The following is an 18,984-nucleotide window of genomic DNA, read 5'->3' on the forward strand; positions in this document are numbered from 1 at the left end:
CCCATTTTAACAGCTCAACAATTTTCTCTTATAAATTTGACTACAGTAAAGGAATTCTGCAGTAAAGTCCGTTATCCCAAATGAAGTTAAATACTTTCATGAAATCAATTTCAAAACATTTGGACCATATACACTTACAATACATAGCTTTTTATCACGTATAGATAGTTTAATGATTAAGAATCTGCCCCCTGGATCTATAACTGTATCGAGTACTGTGAAATTAATATTTTTATGGATTAAAATTGCTACTCCCCTTTGTCTAGAATTATAACAAGCTGAGAACACATTAGGAAACTCAGGTGTTTTAAGTTAATTCGAACCTCTAAGAGGTCTGTGGGTCTCTTGTAAAAGGACAACATCTGCCTGTAGTTTTTTGAGTTGGTTAAATATTTTTAACCTCTTTTCTCTGGAGCCAGCTCCATTTACATTCCATGTACCAAACCTTAGTGCGCCCATAGATGTCTGTGTATAACTAGGGGTGTACACTTTGTGTGTCGCTTAGACAGGTGGAGAGAATACATCACTTGTTCATAAATAAAGAGAAGGAGAGAGAAAAAAATGTGTGTGCATATTTACTAATATGAGTACGCTTGGCTTAAGTGTGTGTATCCTATATGACTGTGTGCGCTGTCTGACTGATGTAAATGTGCTGCCGTTGAGCGCATGACTGTGCGTGATTGTGCCAAAATATGTGTCAAAATAAAGGATGTTGTTTGTGGATGAGTGTGGAAGCAGGTGATCGAGGCAGTGAAAGAAATAAAGAAAGAAACCAAGGACAGGGGTGAGCAGCATAAAAACAAGAGGGGGAAAAGAGAGAAAAAACCCCCCAAAAACCCCCGGAAACATTCCAATCAAACCACTGACGGAGAGTGACGGTGTTAATTCTGCTATCATATCACACTTAAGATGCGATTTGATACTGGTAAGTTAAACAGATGTTAATGCAAGTTAGTGTGAGTGGATAGGGAAAGGGTGTAGCTGATTCCTATCTGGTGTGAGGTTAATACAGCCACGGAGTGATGTTGGGGTCGCGGTGGAGCTGTCCGTCCATGTACAGCCGGTCCACAGCGATGACAGCACGGGAGCCCTTCTGGATGAAGCCGCGTCGGATTGGGAAGAGGACCCTGCGTCGTTCCAAGATCTCTTTGGGTCACTGGTCGTTCACGCTGAAGTCTGTTCCTTTTAATTCCCTGCCGCGGCTTTTCACATGTTGCTTTTGTTTGAAGTGGCCGAATTTGGCCACGATAGGACGTGGTTTCATGGTCGCAGCCCGCATGGGGCCGAGGCAATGTACCCTATCGAAGACGATGTTCTTCACCGTGTCCTCCGGCAGCTTCAGGTGGGTTTTGATGAAGCTTTTCACCGTAGTCTCCGCGTCCTCTACAGCGGCTTCTGGAATACCAGAAAATACCAGATTATCACGCATGCTACAAGCTTGTAGATCAATAACTGTTTCTTTTATTTTTTTATTTTCTCTATTGAGCTGAGTAACATTGTCTGTGAGACATTTCACCGACTCCCTTAGCGTGGCATTTTCAGCAGCAAGCGTTTCCACCTGCTGCTGGCTGAACTCCAGGGATTCTCGCAAGCATTTGAATTCCCGGTGAAGAATCTCCACCAAGGACAGCCTTGCATCGAAACTGGACAATCGTTGGTCGATTGACTCTAGGATGTCTGCAATATCTTTGCCGGCTGGCGATGTTGTGCCGGGGGAATCTGCCTGGCGAAGTTTTTTCGACGACGGCGTCTCAGATCTGGCTGGGGAAGATACACTCTGGCCCTTCTTCATCACGAGATCCTGGAAGCACTGATCAATATAATCTTGGAGAGTCTCTAAACTCTCCCCGTTGTTCTCCAGGGTGTTGGAGATGATTTAGACAAATGTTGTTAGTTATAAGACAATTGATAAGTTTATTTGGTAATACTGAAGCTTAAAGGAATTTGTTCAAATCTAAACTACCATTCGCTTTAATTTTCCGCCAAAATCTCCGGCATCTGACGTCAGTTACAACATGAGTCGCTTACCTTGTCCGTCACTTCCATCACTTACCTCCTACCCAACAGTCTCCCTACCTCCGACAGTCTCCTTACATTAGAAGTTTATAATGATGATGATTGTGTTTCTGCTGTTCTGATGGATCTTGTAGAAATGTTTAGCTGATTTAGAGTTTAGAAATGTGTTAACATAGAATGTAGAATTATTGTAGAGACACTGACACTGCCCTCAATGTAATAAAGGCCTGATTGTGTCATGAACTTAGGAGTAGAGTATAGGAGACCCTCCCCAGTTGAGCTGTGAAAGTAAAACAGAGAGGAGTTAATGCTGAGTGGAAATTCCCCAGAGAATGTTTGGGTGGGGGTCTCAACATTTGACCTTGATAACTGTGGTCTGGAAGGGAGATGGGTTTTTTTGACCTCTAGGGAGTCACCTACACCCACAGTGCTTTGACTGTTATGCACACTCATTCACGTGCACTCACACATACACATAGACACACGGGAACGCGCACATGTAGGCATTCACACACACACACTTAAGTGAAAGTATGTAAACATAGCACTTAGTTTTATGGCACCTTGTAGAGGGTTTAGAAGGGGGGTCACTGATACAAAACTGCATGTAACAGACAAAGGAGTTGAGATCTGCAGAGGAGTTCCAGGGTCCTGTACATCTCCCTTCTAGAAGGTGTAATCAATAAGTGTGATCAATGAGTGTGGATTAATAAAAGTCTTGTGAATTGACTACTGAGTCCCCGGTGTTCTTTCTGGAGGCCTGAGGAATCTACAAACCGGGCGAAACTGTTTAGAGGTAACAGTTTTGGTGCCGAAACCCCGGGATTCGCTTGAGGTTCAGAAGGACGAATTGGCAGTGCTGAGGTCGTGAAACGAGGCAAACAGAGAGCCGGCTCAATCATCTAAAAGGTAAGCACCACCTGTTTATTTTTGAAGTGTGCATATTGAATAAATTCTAAATTATCTGTTCGCTAAGTTGAACGTATTACAGTGTAAATTCACTCAGTAGAAAAAGAGGCGGCTAGCGTCCGTCCCAGTGCGTTAAAGCAAGAGACTTTTGCTAAGAACTCAGGTTGATGTTTAGCGCCCCATAAGAACATCTCAGTGCGTTAAAGCAGGAGACGTTTGTTACGGATTAATAGAATCGGTGTTTCATCCGCGGCGGTGTGTGATCCGTCTTAGTTATTAGGAAAAAAGTGTTGGTGTTGTGAACCGTCCCCGTGCGTTAAAGCAGGAAACGTGTGTTACTATTAGTTGGAAAGCGGGGTTTAAGGCCTTGTCGCGGCTGAGGGCCGTGTGTGTGTTCTGAGTTTGGCAACTCAACCCATCTTCGGACGCGTCATTGGGACCTGTGGGACAGGAGCCAGGTTGGTAACCTGGGCACCGGGGACGCCTTAAATAACTAAAGCTAGGTGTTGGATCCTAGTCGCGGTTGATAACCTGCATGAGAGTGGGCGCAAGTTGCTTCGTAGTGAGAGTACGACTGCTTGGCTCAGCCCACTGATTTCAGTGTGTGTAGATTGCGTGTGTGTGTGAAAGCGCAGTTAGAGTCTGTGTCTCGTCTGAAGTACGGGAGTCAATTAAAGTAACAAAAAGAATTTGTGTCTAAAAGTGTGTTTGTGGTGTGCAGAAATCGTGGCAGGAGGCCGTGTCATGAGTTGTTGCAAACTGTGGAGTCAATTGGGGGGTTGAATTTGGTTTTATATTTTTTAGGGGAAGAAAAACCGCGGTATCGAGTCCGTGGCGCAGTTTGAATAATTTGTGAGGTGCACAAGAGCAGACGGCACCCGCTCTGTGTGCCACTTAGGGCGTTGTCCGGAATAAGCAGAGGAGGAAGTGTCCTGCCGTGAGTTGTGAACTGGACTGCGAGAAGTAGAAGGTGTGTGAGTGCCAGCCTTAAGGTGTGGGCTCAAAGGTGAAATGAAGGAGGAGTAATAAGGAGCAGCTCGGAGGGTCCCGACAAAAACAAACGACGACATCTGGTGGTAAGTAACGGAATTCCAGGTGAGTTAAAAATAATGGCTGAACAAGAGGAGATTATTAGAGAAGGAGTGAGGAGTCCAACAGAGGGAGAAATGCAATGGAAAACTGTTGATAAGCAAAAAGAGAAATTAGGGGAAGCATTGAAGATCACCATGACAGGACATCTGACAGGTAAGAATGGTAAAATACTGGAAATGGGGAAGGAAATAATGAGTGTATGTGATCAAGCTGGAATAAAAGGTGATATGCGATGTTCTCTCGCAAAGGTTTTATTGGAAGCGGCCAAGGCATCCGTGGAGAAGGAGGAGAAACTCAGGAGAGAGTTGGATGGAGCACATACTTTGGAGAAGAGGGGAGTTAAGAAACAAATAAAAGAGGAGGAGGAGAAACGTGCCAGGCTGGCTGTATGGGGAATCAGCTGCCAAGGACTGGAGCACTGGATGAGGGAACCTGAGGAAGAGGAAGGTAAGTTGAGACCTGGTGGTCTTCCACACCCTCACCCTACAGCCCCTCCTTTTTCAGCATGTCCTCCACCATATTGTGGTAATTATCCAACATTGAGTATTGAGGATGGCAGGATGGAGAATGAAGAGGGAACGGTGCTGCGCCTAACTGGAGGGCAGGCGGAGTGTGACTATGAGGACCAGAACTGCCCTAAGCCGCAGCAACAAAACATAGTAATAGGACCTACAAAGACAGCGCTACCTGCTGGTCATACTCGGACCAACTTGGAACAAAAAGATGGGGAGGACGAGGAAGGAGAGGAAGAACAGTCTGGTGCAGCCGGAGCAACAGCTAGGACTCCTCTGGAATTATTACCCGAAGAGGTAGATAAACTGGTGGACATGGTGAGTAAACGGTTCAACGAAGAAGCAAAAGGTAAAAGCTAAAGGGAGTGGAGTCTTAGGTCCAGATGTGAGGAAGAAGGTGCATCATAAGGTGCAAATACCTAAGGTAAGAGGTGTTGACTCCTGGGATGGATGGATACAGGGCTCTCTGGAAGAGGATATAGATGAGTGTAGTGTGATTCAGAGTGCAGGAGGGGATGAAGATGACTCAAGAGGATGGCCCGTGTTTGGATCTCGAAGAGAGCGAGAGGAGATGGGGGAGAATTGGCTTCGCAGTGGAGGAGAGCTTGGAGGCTCATCCGATGTGGAGAAGAAGTCAAATGAAAGCGGCAGAAAAACCCCAGGGGGAAGTCATGCGACATCCCAGTTCTGCATTAGGAATGCCCCTAGTGGTTGCAGCAGGAGGTGAGAGAAGATATAAACCATATGGGGTAGGGGATGTTACATCCCTGGCGCAGATGCTCCCACCCATCATTGATGGAGGCGCGGGCTGGCTGAGACAACTTGATAAAGTGACATCAGGCACACAGCTCGCCTTGGGGGATTTTCGAGCCATAGCTGGCCGGTGTATGACAGTTACTACACTGGAGGAAATCCAGGTACTGGCAGCTGTCACCACTAGACCAGACTCTACACCCTTTTTTAGAGTGCAGGAGCAGATTGGGAATGCTGTGCGCCAACAATATCCAACCCCGAATGCGTCGGCCATTATTAAGAGTGGAACCTTGATCAACATTCTAGAGATTATGTAGAACAGGTGAAAGAGAAATGGTTGCAGAACACAGGTTATAACCCTTCCACACGTGGCCTTCATCAGGTTTGGTTTAGACAGGGGAGTGCTAGAGGGAGTACCAGAACAGGTAAGAGAAAAAACTTTAGATGACCCTGATTTAGAAGGGGCAGACGCACATCACTGGGAGAGACACTTGGTGCATCATTTGGATAAATATAAGCAAATCAAGGATAAAAAGAAAGGGGAGTTGGAGGAGCTTCAGGAACAATTGCTTAAACTTAACTTGGGAGAAGCGAAACACAAGGTAAGTGAAAAGAAAAAAGAGAATAAATTAACTGATTCAACAAAGGTGACGGTAGCTCAAGACTGCCCTCCTGAGCCTAAAATACCTGAATTTAACCCAAGTATTTATCCAATGAATCCCTGGACACATTATGATGGTTTGCAGAGTGCACCCATGGCCAGTTGGGGAGGTAATGTGTGGGCCGGTAGAGGAAGGGCAAGAGGTCGTGGTGACCCGGTGGGTGTGAGAGGCACCCTGGGGTATGGAAGGGGTGCGCCTGGAGTGGGTCGTGGGCCTAGAGGTGTCTGTTGGGTGTGTTATCAGCCTGGGCACTGGGCCAGAGACTGTCCACAGCAGCCACAAATACAGCAGCATATGGGCCCGCCTCAAGGAGGAAGGGGTGGCCCGTTCCATCAGGCTCCAAACCCACGCATGATCCCCGGACCAAGACCCCAAATGCCGACCTGGGAGGCCGGCTGGAGCAGCCAGGACTGGCAGCAGTGACACACCCCACAGGGAGGCCGAGGAGAGGGGGGAAAGGCAGACCCCTTACTCTCACTGACGGTGAATGGACTGACTCTGCCGTTCCTTGTTGATACGGGAGCTACTTATTCAACCATCCAAGAAGTTGCTGATAACATTAAATTATCTGGGGACGAGATCAGCGTGGTCGGCTTCTCTGGGGTTTCAATGACATTGCCAGTGACTGTTCCTTTAAAGACTGGAATTGGAAAGCAAGCGGTGGCTCATCCATATGTCATTTCAGCGCAGGTGCCTGTGAACTTGATGGGGCGAGACCTGCTCATCAAACTGGGAGCTGTGATCATGTGTGGGCCTGATGGTTTAACAGTGACTTTGAAGGATGGCACACAGCTTCCTTGTGTGGCCACAAGTACGAGAGGACAGTGGCTGCTGTCTGAGGACATCGTACAGTAGAAATTTACTGGGCCCGGCTGACGAACTCTGACGGCATCCTGGCACACGTCCAGCTCTGGCGGCCCTGGATCATGGCCCTGGACGTGTATGCTCCACCCATTGATCCATACCACGTGACACTCTTTTATGATCGTGAAAATACTGAGTGGTATGAAGACCTATTCCATGAATTCCTGGAGGGGAAAGCATGGAAGGTCTCTACCAGGGATATTTATGTTGGACCGCAGGGGGTAGCAGCCCTGGTCCACTTGGCGGAGGAACAAAAGAGCTGGTTCCGGATGGGTGATGAATCTGTGCCTGTGAAAGAGATGCTTTCTTTTTTAGGTCTCACAGGCTACAGCCGGCAGTACATTCCAGACTATGAGGGCCGCACTAAGCCTTTGCGTGATTTGGTGAAGCAGCATGGAATGAGAGACCTGATTGCTAAGTTGAACTGGACTACTGAAGCTGAACAATGCTTCATTTGTGTGTGAATGGGTGTGTGAATGGGTGGATGACTGGATATGTAAAGCGCTTTGGGGTCCTTAGGGACTAGTAAAGCGCTATATAAATACAGGCCATTTACCATTCATTTCTCTGAAACAGGACCTTTCTCGTGCAGTAGATTTAGTTGTGCCAGATTACCACAGGGACTTCTCCTTGGATGTTTCTGAAACAAAAGGGGTGGTGAATGGCGTTTTGTTTCAGAAAAAAGGGGGAGGCAGAAAGGTTTTAATGTACATCAGTGTATGTTTAGACAACATGGAGAAAAGGCACCCTACATGCACTCAGCATGTAGCTGGAGTGGCAAAGGCCATCCAGAAAGTAGCACATATAGTCAGAGGACACCCACTGAGAGTTTTAACAACACACAGGTGTTAACTCACAGGCCTTCACCATGACCCCACTTAGACAACAGAGGCTCAGCAAAGTGCTGGAGGCTCCAAATTTGATGTTTACACATGAAGGGATAAACATGGCAGACCAAATGGGGTCAGGGGAACCGCACGACTGTGCCCAGGCAGTCTGGAGAGAAGAGAAAACAAGAAAGCTGTAGTCCGCGTCTGTGAATACCCATGTGTACACCTGTGTGCATACCTGTGTGGATCAGCATGCTTGCATTCCTAAGGTTTCTCCATGTAACGATCTGCTAGGGAGTGTGGGGAGCCACAGCCCTGTCCTCTATGGTATGAAGCAGGTATGGAGGAGATCAAAACTCCAGACATCCAGAGGCCCCCAGAACACAAGAGACCAAGGAAGACCCACAGAGGGGCAGCCGCGCCACTGTTCCAGTAAGAGCTGAGGAGAGTCCCAGATGAGGGCTCATTCAGCAGCCGCGGAGCAGAAGCCAGGGGGAGTTGCAGTGACGCGCCCGTGAGCTCCGTCGGCAGCCAGCTGTGCCTGAGTGACCGAGCCCCAGGCCGAGAGGCCGGGGGCACCCCACCTCCGAAATGGCCCGAGCGAGCCCCAATAAGCGGCCGCCAAGGAGTGAGCCGGTGTGTACCCGGACGCCCACCCCCAGACACAAAGAACCACCAACGCACCGACACCTGAGGGAGTCCGCCACCGGCAGGGGAAGTGGTGGTGGGTGGAGATAGGCCCTCCAAGGTTTGGAGGCCTGAGATGTCCCCAGAGAGGTGGCGTCTGATACCCAACCTGACATATAGACACAGACATACAGGCACACACAGACACAAACATCCATTCCCACCCTCATGCTCTCATATGCACTTACACCACACTCAACCAACGTGGAGACAGACATAAAGAGACGCTGTACACACGATCACACTCCCCAAGCGTACTCTACCAACCGGGTCTAGGTACCCTTGCTCCTGGAGGGGGGGAACTGCACCCAGACCCAGGTGGTGTTACCCTTTTCCCTGCGGTGGGGAGAGGCAGACCGCCTCGACTCTGCAGCAGCAGGGAGGCCCCACACCCCAGACCGCAGTCGGACGGCCAACCCCTCCTAGCCCCCCCACTCCAGCAGGCCGCAGAGAACGGGGGTGAGAGAAGACTCCAAACCTCCCTCCACCCGCTCATTGTAGTGTTGATGCATGTGTGTTCTAAGGTGCAATTAAAACCCAGGAGGGCATGGAGCTACCTGCCAAGGAGCAGCAGGTAAGCGCATAGTCCCTCCTGCTAGCCCTCAATGTCTACGTGTATTTAAAATTGAGAGGTGGGCAACGATGCCAGGGGTGAGGTGTACACCCTGATGGTAACTTGGACTCCGTGTATCGTGCCCACCCCCAAGATCCTATATGTATGTGTAATGAGGGTGTGAGTAATGTGAATGTCTAAGTTGTGGGATAAAATTGAGGCAGAGGCAGCCAGAAGGAGACAGAGGGGGGGGGGGGGGGGGGTAGCCTCCTCTGCACCCTTGTGACATACCCCTACTCCAAGGCCCTGCATGTGTGGGTGGTTGTGGTGGAGCGGGAAGAGGGAGGCAGCTGGAGATGGGGAGGGAAGGAAGGGAGGGGCAGGTGACCCCTCCCTGGGGCCAGCTCCCCCACTGACCCCAGTAGGTACTCCCATACTCCGCAACCCGCCAGGGAAAGGGGGCCCAGGCCCATCCAGACCGGGGCCCAGTGCAGCAGCGCCCCCCGGCCCCACAGAGCCCGGGACAGTCCACCCAACCCCACCACAGAGAAAACTGCACCCACCCCCCCATCCACTCATCTTCCAGATTACATGAGACAATAGACGCCCAGGCTGAGATCTTCCTCCACCTCTCCTGTATCTCCCCCTCCTGCAGAGAGTTCCTGAGGAGAGGAAAGCTCCTGCAAGGTGTGACAATCTCCCCCACCAGTTGAAGAGCCCCCCAGGTGGCTCGACACACCGGCGGCACCATGCGCCAGGGATGGGCCCCCACGAGGAAACAGTCAGAAAAGAGCCCCCAACCGGACATGACCGCTGCCCCGGGTTGAGCCCCCCAAGGAAGATGCCTTGATCTGATGTGGTGGCAGAGGCTGTATCAAGACTAATGTAATCTAATAGATAATTTCTATATTGGTTAGAATTAAGATTGTTTTTATTTTTCCAGTTCATGAGGACTGTTTTCTTGGCTATGCATAGGGCAGTGAAAACCATATGGGCTATATTCTTTTCTGAAGTGACATTATCTAAGCTGCCCAACAGACGCGGACTACAGCTTTCTTGGCTGCTGCCTCAAAGCACATTGTGCGCTGTCTATCTTGCGTGCTGCACAATATCGTTTATTATTTAGTAACTATTGATATCTACTGCTAGCTAGTTTATTGTGATGGTGCTTTTTTTTCTTATTATGTTGCTCTTTGTTGTTTGCTTTCTCTTCTGTTTTTTTTTCTCCATACAGGTGACCCAGGTGTGTTTTTTTTTTTTGTTTGTTTGTTTTTTTTTCTCTCTTCCCCCCTTTCTCACCATCTCTTCTCCCCTTTGGTTTTCTTTCTCTCCCTCTCTTTCTTTCATTCTTTCCCCCTGTCCTATCCCACAGTCATGTCTGTCCCGTTTGTAGCAACTGAAAATAAAATAAATTCATAATTATAATAAAGGTCAATCAAATGGACCAATATGGCAAGGCCACGATGATCCACTTGGTAAAATAAATCCGCTTGGCATCTTTCTTGGCCTTAATACAACAATTCTGATGGCTATAGATCCAAATGGGACAACAACAACAAAAAAAAAAAAAAAAGAGAAGAGAAGAGAAGAGAAAACAAGACCAGATCTCAAAGCGGAAGCCATGGAAGGAGCAGAGGATCTCTTCACAGATGGCTGCTGCTTTAGGGATGAGAAGGAGAGGCTCAAGGCAGGCTATGCAGTTGTAAGTAAGAGAGGGGAGCAGCTGGAGGTGATCAAAGCAGCAAAGTTGGAAGGGCAGCAGTCAGCGCAGAGAGCAGAGGTGGTTGCACTGATTGAAGCTCTGAAATATGCTCAAGGAAAAAAGATAAACATTTACACTGATTCAGCCTATGCCTTTGGAGCTGCACATGTGGAGCTGAGTCAGTGGAAGAGAGCTGGATTCCTCACTACCAATCAACAACCAATCAAACATGAGAAGGAGATGAAGGCCCTGGAAGAAGCCCTGGAAGGACCCCTGGAGGTAGCAATCATAAAGTGCAAGGGGCACGATGATTCGGCCACTTGGGTTGCTCGAGGTAATCGAGCAGCGGATTAAGCAGCCAAAAAGGTGGTTGGCTACACGGGGATCAGACAAATGGTAAGTGTGGGAATGGATTGGGAAGAAAATCCAGGGCTGGAACGCGAAGAGATCATAAAAGAACAAGAGAAGGCCTCTCCAGAAGAAAAGTCACTCTGGAAGGAGAGAGGAGCCATAAAGGTAAGCAACATTTGGAGGGGGTCAGATGGAAGACCAGGTTGAGCGAATGAATCAAAATTTAAAAAATAAATTGGCTAAGATCTGTGCACAGTTTAAAATGGATTGGGTTGATGCATTGAACATTTGAACATTTAAAGCAATTTAAAACACTTAAAGCTCTTGTCTTAAGTTTTACATCACAGGTGACTGCAGGCCAAGGACAGGAGCAGACGGTGCCAGAGGCAAAGTGGGTGTGGCTGAAGGTCTACAAACGAAGGTGGAACGAGCCCAGGTGGACAGGTCCATTCGAGGTGGAGACCAGGACCTCACACCCAGTCCGACTGAAAGGGAAAGGCGAAACCTGGTACCACTGGAGCCAGTGTGCTGTAGCGGAAGAGCCTAAGAGGTCGGAAAGGCTCTCTGCAAAGGAAAAGAGGGGGAACTCGACTGAGACCCCCCACATGGATCCCAGCCCAGGGACAGAATAAATCCCTGATCCATGCAACGACTGAAGGTTAGTCTACCCCGGAAGTTGAAGAAAGAAGAGCAACAGAGAATCACCCGACTCAGAAGATAAAGGTTTTTAAAAACAACAACAACAACAACAAAACAAAACAAAAAAAAAAAAAGTGAAATTACATTGGACAGAAAAGGGATGAGAGAAACAACCAAAATGGGGTTATGGGGAAATTGGAGAGCAATGGTAGTGTTAGGAGTGATAACTGTCATAATTGTAACTGTGATTTTTCTTGAAAGTGAATTGCCCAGAGACAGATCTGAGTCCACTCCGGGGATACCCCCTTCACAGGCCACGGTGGAGTGAACCAAACGCAGCAAAACAGGTAAATCTGATGAGTGTTTGGATTACTATGGCGGTATAGAGCTGGACTACGTTAAAGGGTCCACTACTTCGTATACATTCGATCTTTGTGCTGTCATTAAATGTAAAGGCTTAAATAGTTCATGGCGGGTATATGATGTTTGGGTAGGTTACAATCCAATGGTAGATATAGAGTGTAATAATCAGAAGCTTGGCTACCCCTATCACACTTATTGGAAGGGCCCGTGTGATTACTGGTCTACCATAGTGGAGTATTCTGGCACGTGGCGCCCCTACAAGGACACCACGTGGCAGAAGCTTGGGTTTCAGCGGGACTTCTCAACTGGGCAGAACCCGTTGACTCTCTCACTGACTCGCTGGTATGACACTGTGTGGCCTGCCCGATCTGTGGTGTATTTATTTATTTATAGGAGCAGATGTCTCAGGGAAGGATCCATACGGTTTGGTTAAAATTAATTTTAAAGATTCTGCACCTGATGTGGCTGAAATACACCTCCCCCACCATTGTCACTTTCTGAATCGGGCCCACAAATACTTGAAGTAGATTATACAAGACTCAAACTTAAACAGCTCATTTCAATGGCCACTGGCTATCGGGACAGCAATCTGTGGCTAGACTGGCTCATCCAAAATGCTAGAGAACAAAATGTTTCAGATTGTGTGGCATGCGCAGCTGCCCGCCCACATCTTTTCAACCAGCTCCCCTATATCCTGAAGACCAGTGGGGATTTGAGTGCATGCTCAGACTCACGAGAGAAGCGGTTTCTGAAGGTAATTGCACTACTTTAGCTAGTTTGTTTCCACCAATAGGTAATGACACTGTACTTGGTCCTTTCACACCAAGAAAAGCCAACTACACGTGTTTTAACTTTACTGCGTCTTTCCCTTTTTTTTTTTTTTTTTTTTTTTTTTTTTCCAGATTAGTCGAACTTTATTAAACTCATTCACAATAACTCTCAATATTGTTAAGTTGTAACACATTAAAAATTGAACAATAAACATTCTGCTTCCACAAATCCATCAAATTCCTTTATCTTCAGTGTCTGAGTTCAACAGTTGGGCGAATTCGGCCTCAAGCATGCCCGGATCCCTCTCATCATTATGCGAATCAGTCTTGTTGGTCTGGAAAGCTCGGACGACACTTGAGACCGATACCTTAGCTCAAGCATCCACGATCCATTGGCAGATAGGGGCGTAACTCGCTCGCCGTTGTCTCCCTGTCTTGGTCGCAGCTCGCAATTTGACTTTGAACGACCTGTTGACACCAATATCTAGTGGTTGGAGTTTTTGGTTAATCCACCCGGAATGATGGCAAGCTCCGAAATAGTTTGCTTCATTTGGGTTTTGACAGTATCGGTGAGATGGGCGCGCATGGAGTCGTATCAATAGGGACGGAGATTTGTGGAAAAAGCCGGTCTCTTGACATAAATTCCCTCAGCCACTCGCTCATCTTCTCCTCGTCCATCCAGCCCTTTGAGTTAGCCTTGACAATGATGCCGGCCGGAAACTTTTCTTTTGGCAAAGTCTTCCTCTTGAAAATGACCATGGGTGGTAGTTTCTGGCCATTAGCTTGGCAACCCAGAACTGTAGTGAAGGATGACTTCTCGTTCCCTGTGGTGCATATAGATACCATACTGGTCCGTTGCTCCTGATGTTTCTAAATGAGAAAAAGAAGAAACCGAGATTCACAGATTAATACGGATTGAATCTGTGTTTCAGGGTGGAGCAGTTTGAGCTTTTGTTGGCAGAGTTGGGAACACATTTAAGATGGCTTTGAAAAATCTTCTTCTGCGTCTTTCCCTGACAGACATGAGCATGAGGCCGGGGAGATTAACGCCGATTGGTGCACTGTGACGTACCTGGCCAGAGGAAAGGTATCAAGAGACACTGGCACCGAAATAGGCCTGTGGGCACGTGCTGGTTTGTATTATTATTGTGGATAACCCATTGGAAGCATGGATGACCTCTGTCTTTGGGCAATGGAAAGGTTTCATTATGTCAATTATGGTTTCTTTGTCTGTTTTTATTGCAGTAGTAGTGACATGTGGGGGTTTTTGTGTGCCTTGTATCAGAGCTTTGCTTATGAGACTCATCAATCGTGCTATGGGAGAATCTGATACAAAGGCCGAACCATGATGCCACTTTTGAGAAATGGGGAGTCACAGTATGAAAACATTATGGTGAGGGATTTAATTTAGTTTTATCTGCCTTAGGGCAGATAAAAAGGGGGACTTGAAGAAATGTTTAGCTGATTTAAAGTTGAGAAATGTGTTAACATAGAATGTAGAATTATTGTAGAGACACTGACACTGCCCTCAATGTAATAAAGGCCTGATTGTGTCATGAACTTAGGAGTAGAGTATAGGAGACCCTCCCCAGTTGAGCTGCGAAAGTAAAACAGAGAGGAGTTAATGCTGAGTGGAAATTCCCCAGAGAATGTTTGGGTGGGGGTCTCAACATTTGACCTGGATAACTGTGGTCTGGAAGGGAGATGAGTTTTTTTGACCTCTAGGGAGTCACCTACACCCACAGTGCTTTAACTGTTATGCACACTCATTCACGTGCAGTCACACATACACATAGACACGCAGGAACGTGCACATGTAGGCATTCACATGCACACACTCAAGTGAAAGTATGTAAACATAGCACTTAGTTTTATGGCACCTTGTAGAGGGTTTAGAAGGGGGGTCACTGATACAAAACTGCATGTAACAGACAAAGGAGTTGAGATCTGCAGAGGAGTTCCAGGGTCCTGTACATCTCCCTTCTAGAAGGTGTAATCAATAGGTGTAATCAATAAGTGTGATCAATGAGTGTGGATTAATAAAAGTGTTGTGATTTGACTACTTAGTCCCCGGTGTTCTTTCTGGAGGCCTGAGGAATCTACGAACCGGGCGAAACTGTTTAGAGGTAACAATCTCCACAGTTTCCTGACTCTGTGTCACATGTGGGGTCAAAACGTTTCATGTGGTTCAAAGTTCAAAGCTGCTGACTGTCAGGAAGCATCAGACGAACATCATAAAACACCCCCTCTGACCTCAGCGCTCCAATCAGAGCAGGAAGGTCCCATGACGGAGGCACTGCGACCACACCCACACTTCCTGTCAGTCCCTCTGATTGATAGCCGCCTCCATCAGTATCATATATATCCATATAATCACCCTGACGCTATGATGTTGTGATGTTGGTGCTGTATGAACAACATTAAATGTTTTTACATATTAACATGATGTCTCTGTGTCTCTCTGTCACATATACAGTTCTTCTCTTTCAGATTTGTGTTGTTGTGTTTGTTGTCACAGGTTACAAAAAAGATTCTTACTTCACTCCAACGTATGTGAGTTTTTATTATATCTGCAAACATATATATATAAAAAAAAAAACCACCCAGCACGCCCCTGCGGGCGGTTTATCCTTCAAGCTCGGGTCCTCTACCAGAGGTCTGGGAGCTTGAGGGTCCTGCGCAGTATCTTAGCTGTTCCCAGGACTGCGCTCTTCTGGACAGAGATCTCCGATGTTATTCCCGGGATCTGCTGGAGCCACTCGCCTAGCTTGGGAGTCACCGCACCTAGTGCTCCGATTACCACGGGGACCACCGTTACCTTCACCCTCCACATCCTCTCGAGCTCTTCTCTGAGCCCTTGGTATTTCTCCAGCTTCTCGTGTTCCTTCTTCCTGATATTGCTGTCATTCGGAACCGCTACATCGATCACTACGGCCGTCTTCTTCTGTTTGTCTACCACCACTATGTCCGGTTGGTTAGCCACCACCATTTTGTCCGTCTGTATCTGGAAGTCCCACAGGATCTTAGCTCGGTCATTCTCCACCACCCTTGGGGGCATCTCCCATTTTGACCTCGGGACTTCAAGGCCGTATTCAGCACAGATGTTTCTGTACACTACCCCGGCCACTTGGTTATGGCGTTCCATGTATGCCCTGCCTGCTAGCATCTTACACCCTGCTGTTATGTGCTGGTGCATCTTTACACAGCCTTCACTTGGGGCCTTACTTGGTGTGATAGACCCCAGCCTCTATGGATATTGTGCTCCACCTGGATGGGATCTCACTTGGGGCGGGTCCAGGGGCATACTGTGTCCATCCATGAAAGAGTTCCGCACAGCCAGGCAAGATGACTGGAAAGAGTCTTTGGTTAGGATTAGGCAGTGAAAAAGCAGAGTGGTTAGGGAAACTGACCGAAACTCATGTTTCGTCATTGAATCCTAAGAAAATGTTAGTAAAGGTTATGGCTGACTCCACCACCCCCAGTGGACTCTGAGACAGCAGCACGAGCCAGCTTATTACCTGTTATTTACACTGCGTTTTACATACAGATTTCAGGACACATCAGTAATTGACCTCAAGAGAGGTTTTCGGCCTTTTAACAATTATAGGGAGGATTCAGGGTCACCTGGTCCAGCCCTAACTATATGCTTTAGCAAAAAGGAAAGTTTGAAGCCTAATCTTAAAAGTAGAGATAGTGTCTGTCTCCTGAATCCAAACTGGAAGCTGGTTCCACAGAAGAGGGGCCTGAAAACTGAAGGCTCTGCCTCCCATTCTACTTTTAAATACTCTAGGAACAACAAGTAGGCCTGCAGTGTCCATGTTCAAAGGCATTGTAAACTTTTTCTGTTGATTGTAAAGTTTTCTTCCCACACAGAGTGTACAGTGCACTCCAATGTTTTTGTCACTTTTTATGGAATCAAACTCAAAGTAATGTAAGTACTTCCAATCTCTCTCCCACACTCGATACATTTTCCATTGTTGATCTGCACATGTCCGTTACCATGGACGTCACACTTGTACATCATTGTCATGAGACACTCTCACCAACAAACACGGTTTAGTAACGCAGTAACGCAGCGTGCTCGATCCCTTACATTACCCGTTACTTGAAAAAGGTAACTGGATTACTTGTAACACGTTACTGCCTTTTTTTTTCTTTCTTTTTTGCCTGTCCCATTTGGTTCTTTAGCCATCAGAATTGTTGTCTGAAGACCAACAAGGATACCCAATGGATTTACTTTGCCAAATGGATCATCGTGGCATTGCCATATTGGTCCATTTGATCGAGCTTTGTTTTTATTATTTATTATATTTTATTTTCAGATGTTACAGACGGGACAGACATGAGTGAGGGATAGGAAAGGGAGAAAGAAAGAGGAAGGAAAGGAAAAACAGAAAGGGGGGGAGAAAAAAAAATAAAAATCTCCTGGACCACCTGTTGAGAGAAGAATAGAAAACAAGCAAAAAAACAAAAAAAACAAAGCAACATACTAAACACAACACCATCGCATTAATCTAGCTAAGTGTAAACAGCAGTAAATACTAAATATTCAATGTTGTTGTGCAGCACGCAGGACAGACAGCGCACAATGTGCTTCGAAGTAGCAGCCAAGAAAGGTGTAATTTAAGTCTGTGACAGGGGATTTCTACGAATCTCCCAAACAGTTCTTCATTATTTTTTTTTCGTCTTTTTTTTTTACTAAAAAATTTTTTCCAAGCGCACCATGTGCTTTGAGGCAGCAGCCAAGAAAGCTGTAGTCCGCGTCTGTGAATACCCATGTGTACACCTGTGTGCATACCTGTGTGGATCAGCATGCTTGCATTCCTAAGGTTTCTCCATGTAATGATCTGCTAGGGAGTGTGGGGAGCCACAGCCCTGTCCTCTATGGTATCAAGCAGGTATGGAGGAGATCAAAACTCCAGACATCCAGAGGCCCCCAGAACACAAGAGACCAAGGAAGACCCACAGAGGGGGCAGCCGCGCCACTGTTCCAGTAAGAGCTGAGGAGAGTCCCAGATGAGGGCTCATTCAGCAGCCGCGGAGCAGAAGCCAGGGGGAGTTGCAGTGACGCGCCCGTGAGCTCCGCCGGCAGCCAGCTGTGCCTGAGTGACCGAGCCCCAGGCCGAGAGGCCGGGGGCACCCCACCTCCGAAATGGCCCGAGCGAGCCCCAATAAGCGGCCGCCAAGGAGTGAGCCGGTGTGTACCCGGACGCCCACCCCCAGACACAAAGAACCACCAACGCACCGACACCTGAGGGAGTCCGCCACCGGCAGGGGAAGTGATGGTGGGTGGAGATAGGCCCTCCAAGGTTTGGAGGCCTGAGATGTCCCCAGAGAGGTAGCGTCTGATACCCAACCTGACATATAGACACAGACATACAGGCACACACAGACACAAACATCCATTCCCACCCTCATGCTCTCATATGCACTTACTCCACACTCAACCAACGTGGAGACAGACATAAAGAGACACTGTACACACAATCACACTCCCCAAGCGTACTCTACCAACCGGGTCTAGGTACCCTTGCTCCTGGAGGGGGGAACTGCACCCAGACCCAGGTGGTGTTACCCTTTTCCCTGCGGTGGGGAGAGGCAGACCGCCCCGACTCCGCAGCAGCAGGGAGGCCCCACACTCCAGACCGCAGTAACACGTTACTGCCTATCTCTGCACCTAAGAATGTCATTGTTTTAATCCAGAGTTACTCATATAAGGTTATGCATTTGTGCCTAAGAAATGATCCAGCTCCTCATATAAGTGAGGTAACACAGGTGGATATCAGTAATGTGCGTGCTGGAGCTGCTCTTCTACCTAGTTGTAGCGGCAGCCTTCGGTCCTTCTTTGCCGCTTCTGCAGAACGTAAAGTTTCTGACTCGTGCTCTTGTTCAGTCGCTTGGATGCCTTCCGGTAGCAAAAAAAACGAGGCGAAGGAGAAAAGGGGCAAAACATTTATTTTCCAAACAAATCGAAAGGTACAAAACAAATGCCTCTGGTGGGCGCTCCGTTTATATTTCCTTTATGTTACAACCAAAAAATAACATTAAAACGGCGACGGTCAGAAAACTGTTGCTCCACGTCCTGCTTGCTTACCTAACCTTTTTTACCCACACCCCTCCGCATGCGGGCCAAATACACACCCCTTTACGACATCTACCAACACTTTACAACAACAACAGACTAATAAAGCAGGATTAATTTATGGAGCACAGCATATTACATTATAACATAAAATGATCAAGATTATAATGGAAACTTAAAGATCATGACAAATACTTAA

At 47.4% G+C, this 18,984-nt stretch overlaps 1 protein-coding gene across 1 annotated transcript; it reads left to right on the forward strand.

Moving 5' to 3' along the window:
• Positions 1-10,499: 10,499 nt before the first annotated feature.
• On the forward strand, positions 10,500-10,934 carry LOC308410144 (ribonuclease H1-like; the record flags this gene model as incomplete). Its single annotated transcript, XM_080903308.1, has 1 exon — positions 10,500-10,934. One exon carries the CDS (start codon positions 10,500-10,502, stop codon positions 10,932-10,934), a length of 435 nt encoding a protein of 144 aa, XP_080759434.1.
• Positions 10,935-18,984: the final 8,050 nt, after the last annotated feature.

This window comes from Rhamphochromis sp. 'chilingali', assembly GCF_963969265.1.
Source record: "Rhamphochromis sp. 'chilingali' genome assembly, chromosome: 1".
Classification (NCBI taxonomy): domain Eukaryota; kingdom Metazoa; phylum Chordata; class Actinopteri; order Cichliformes; family Cichlidae; genus Rhamphochromis; species Rhamphochromis sp. 'chilingali'.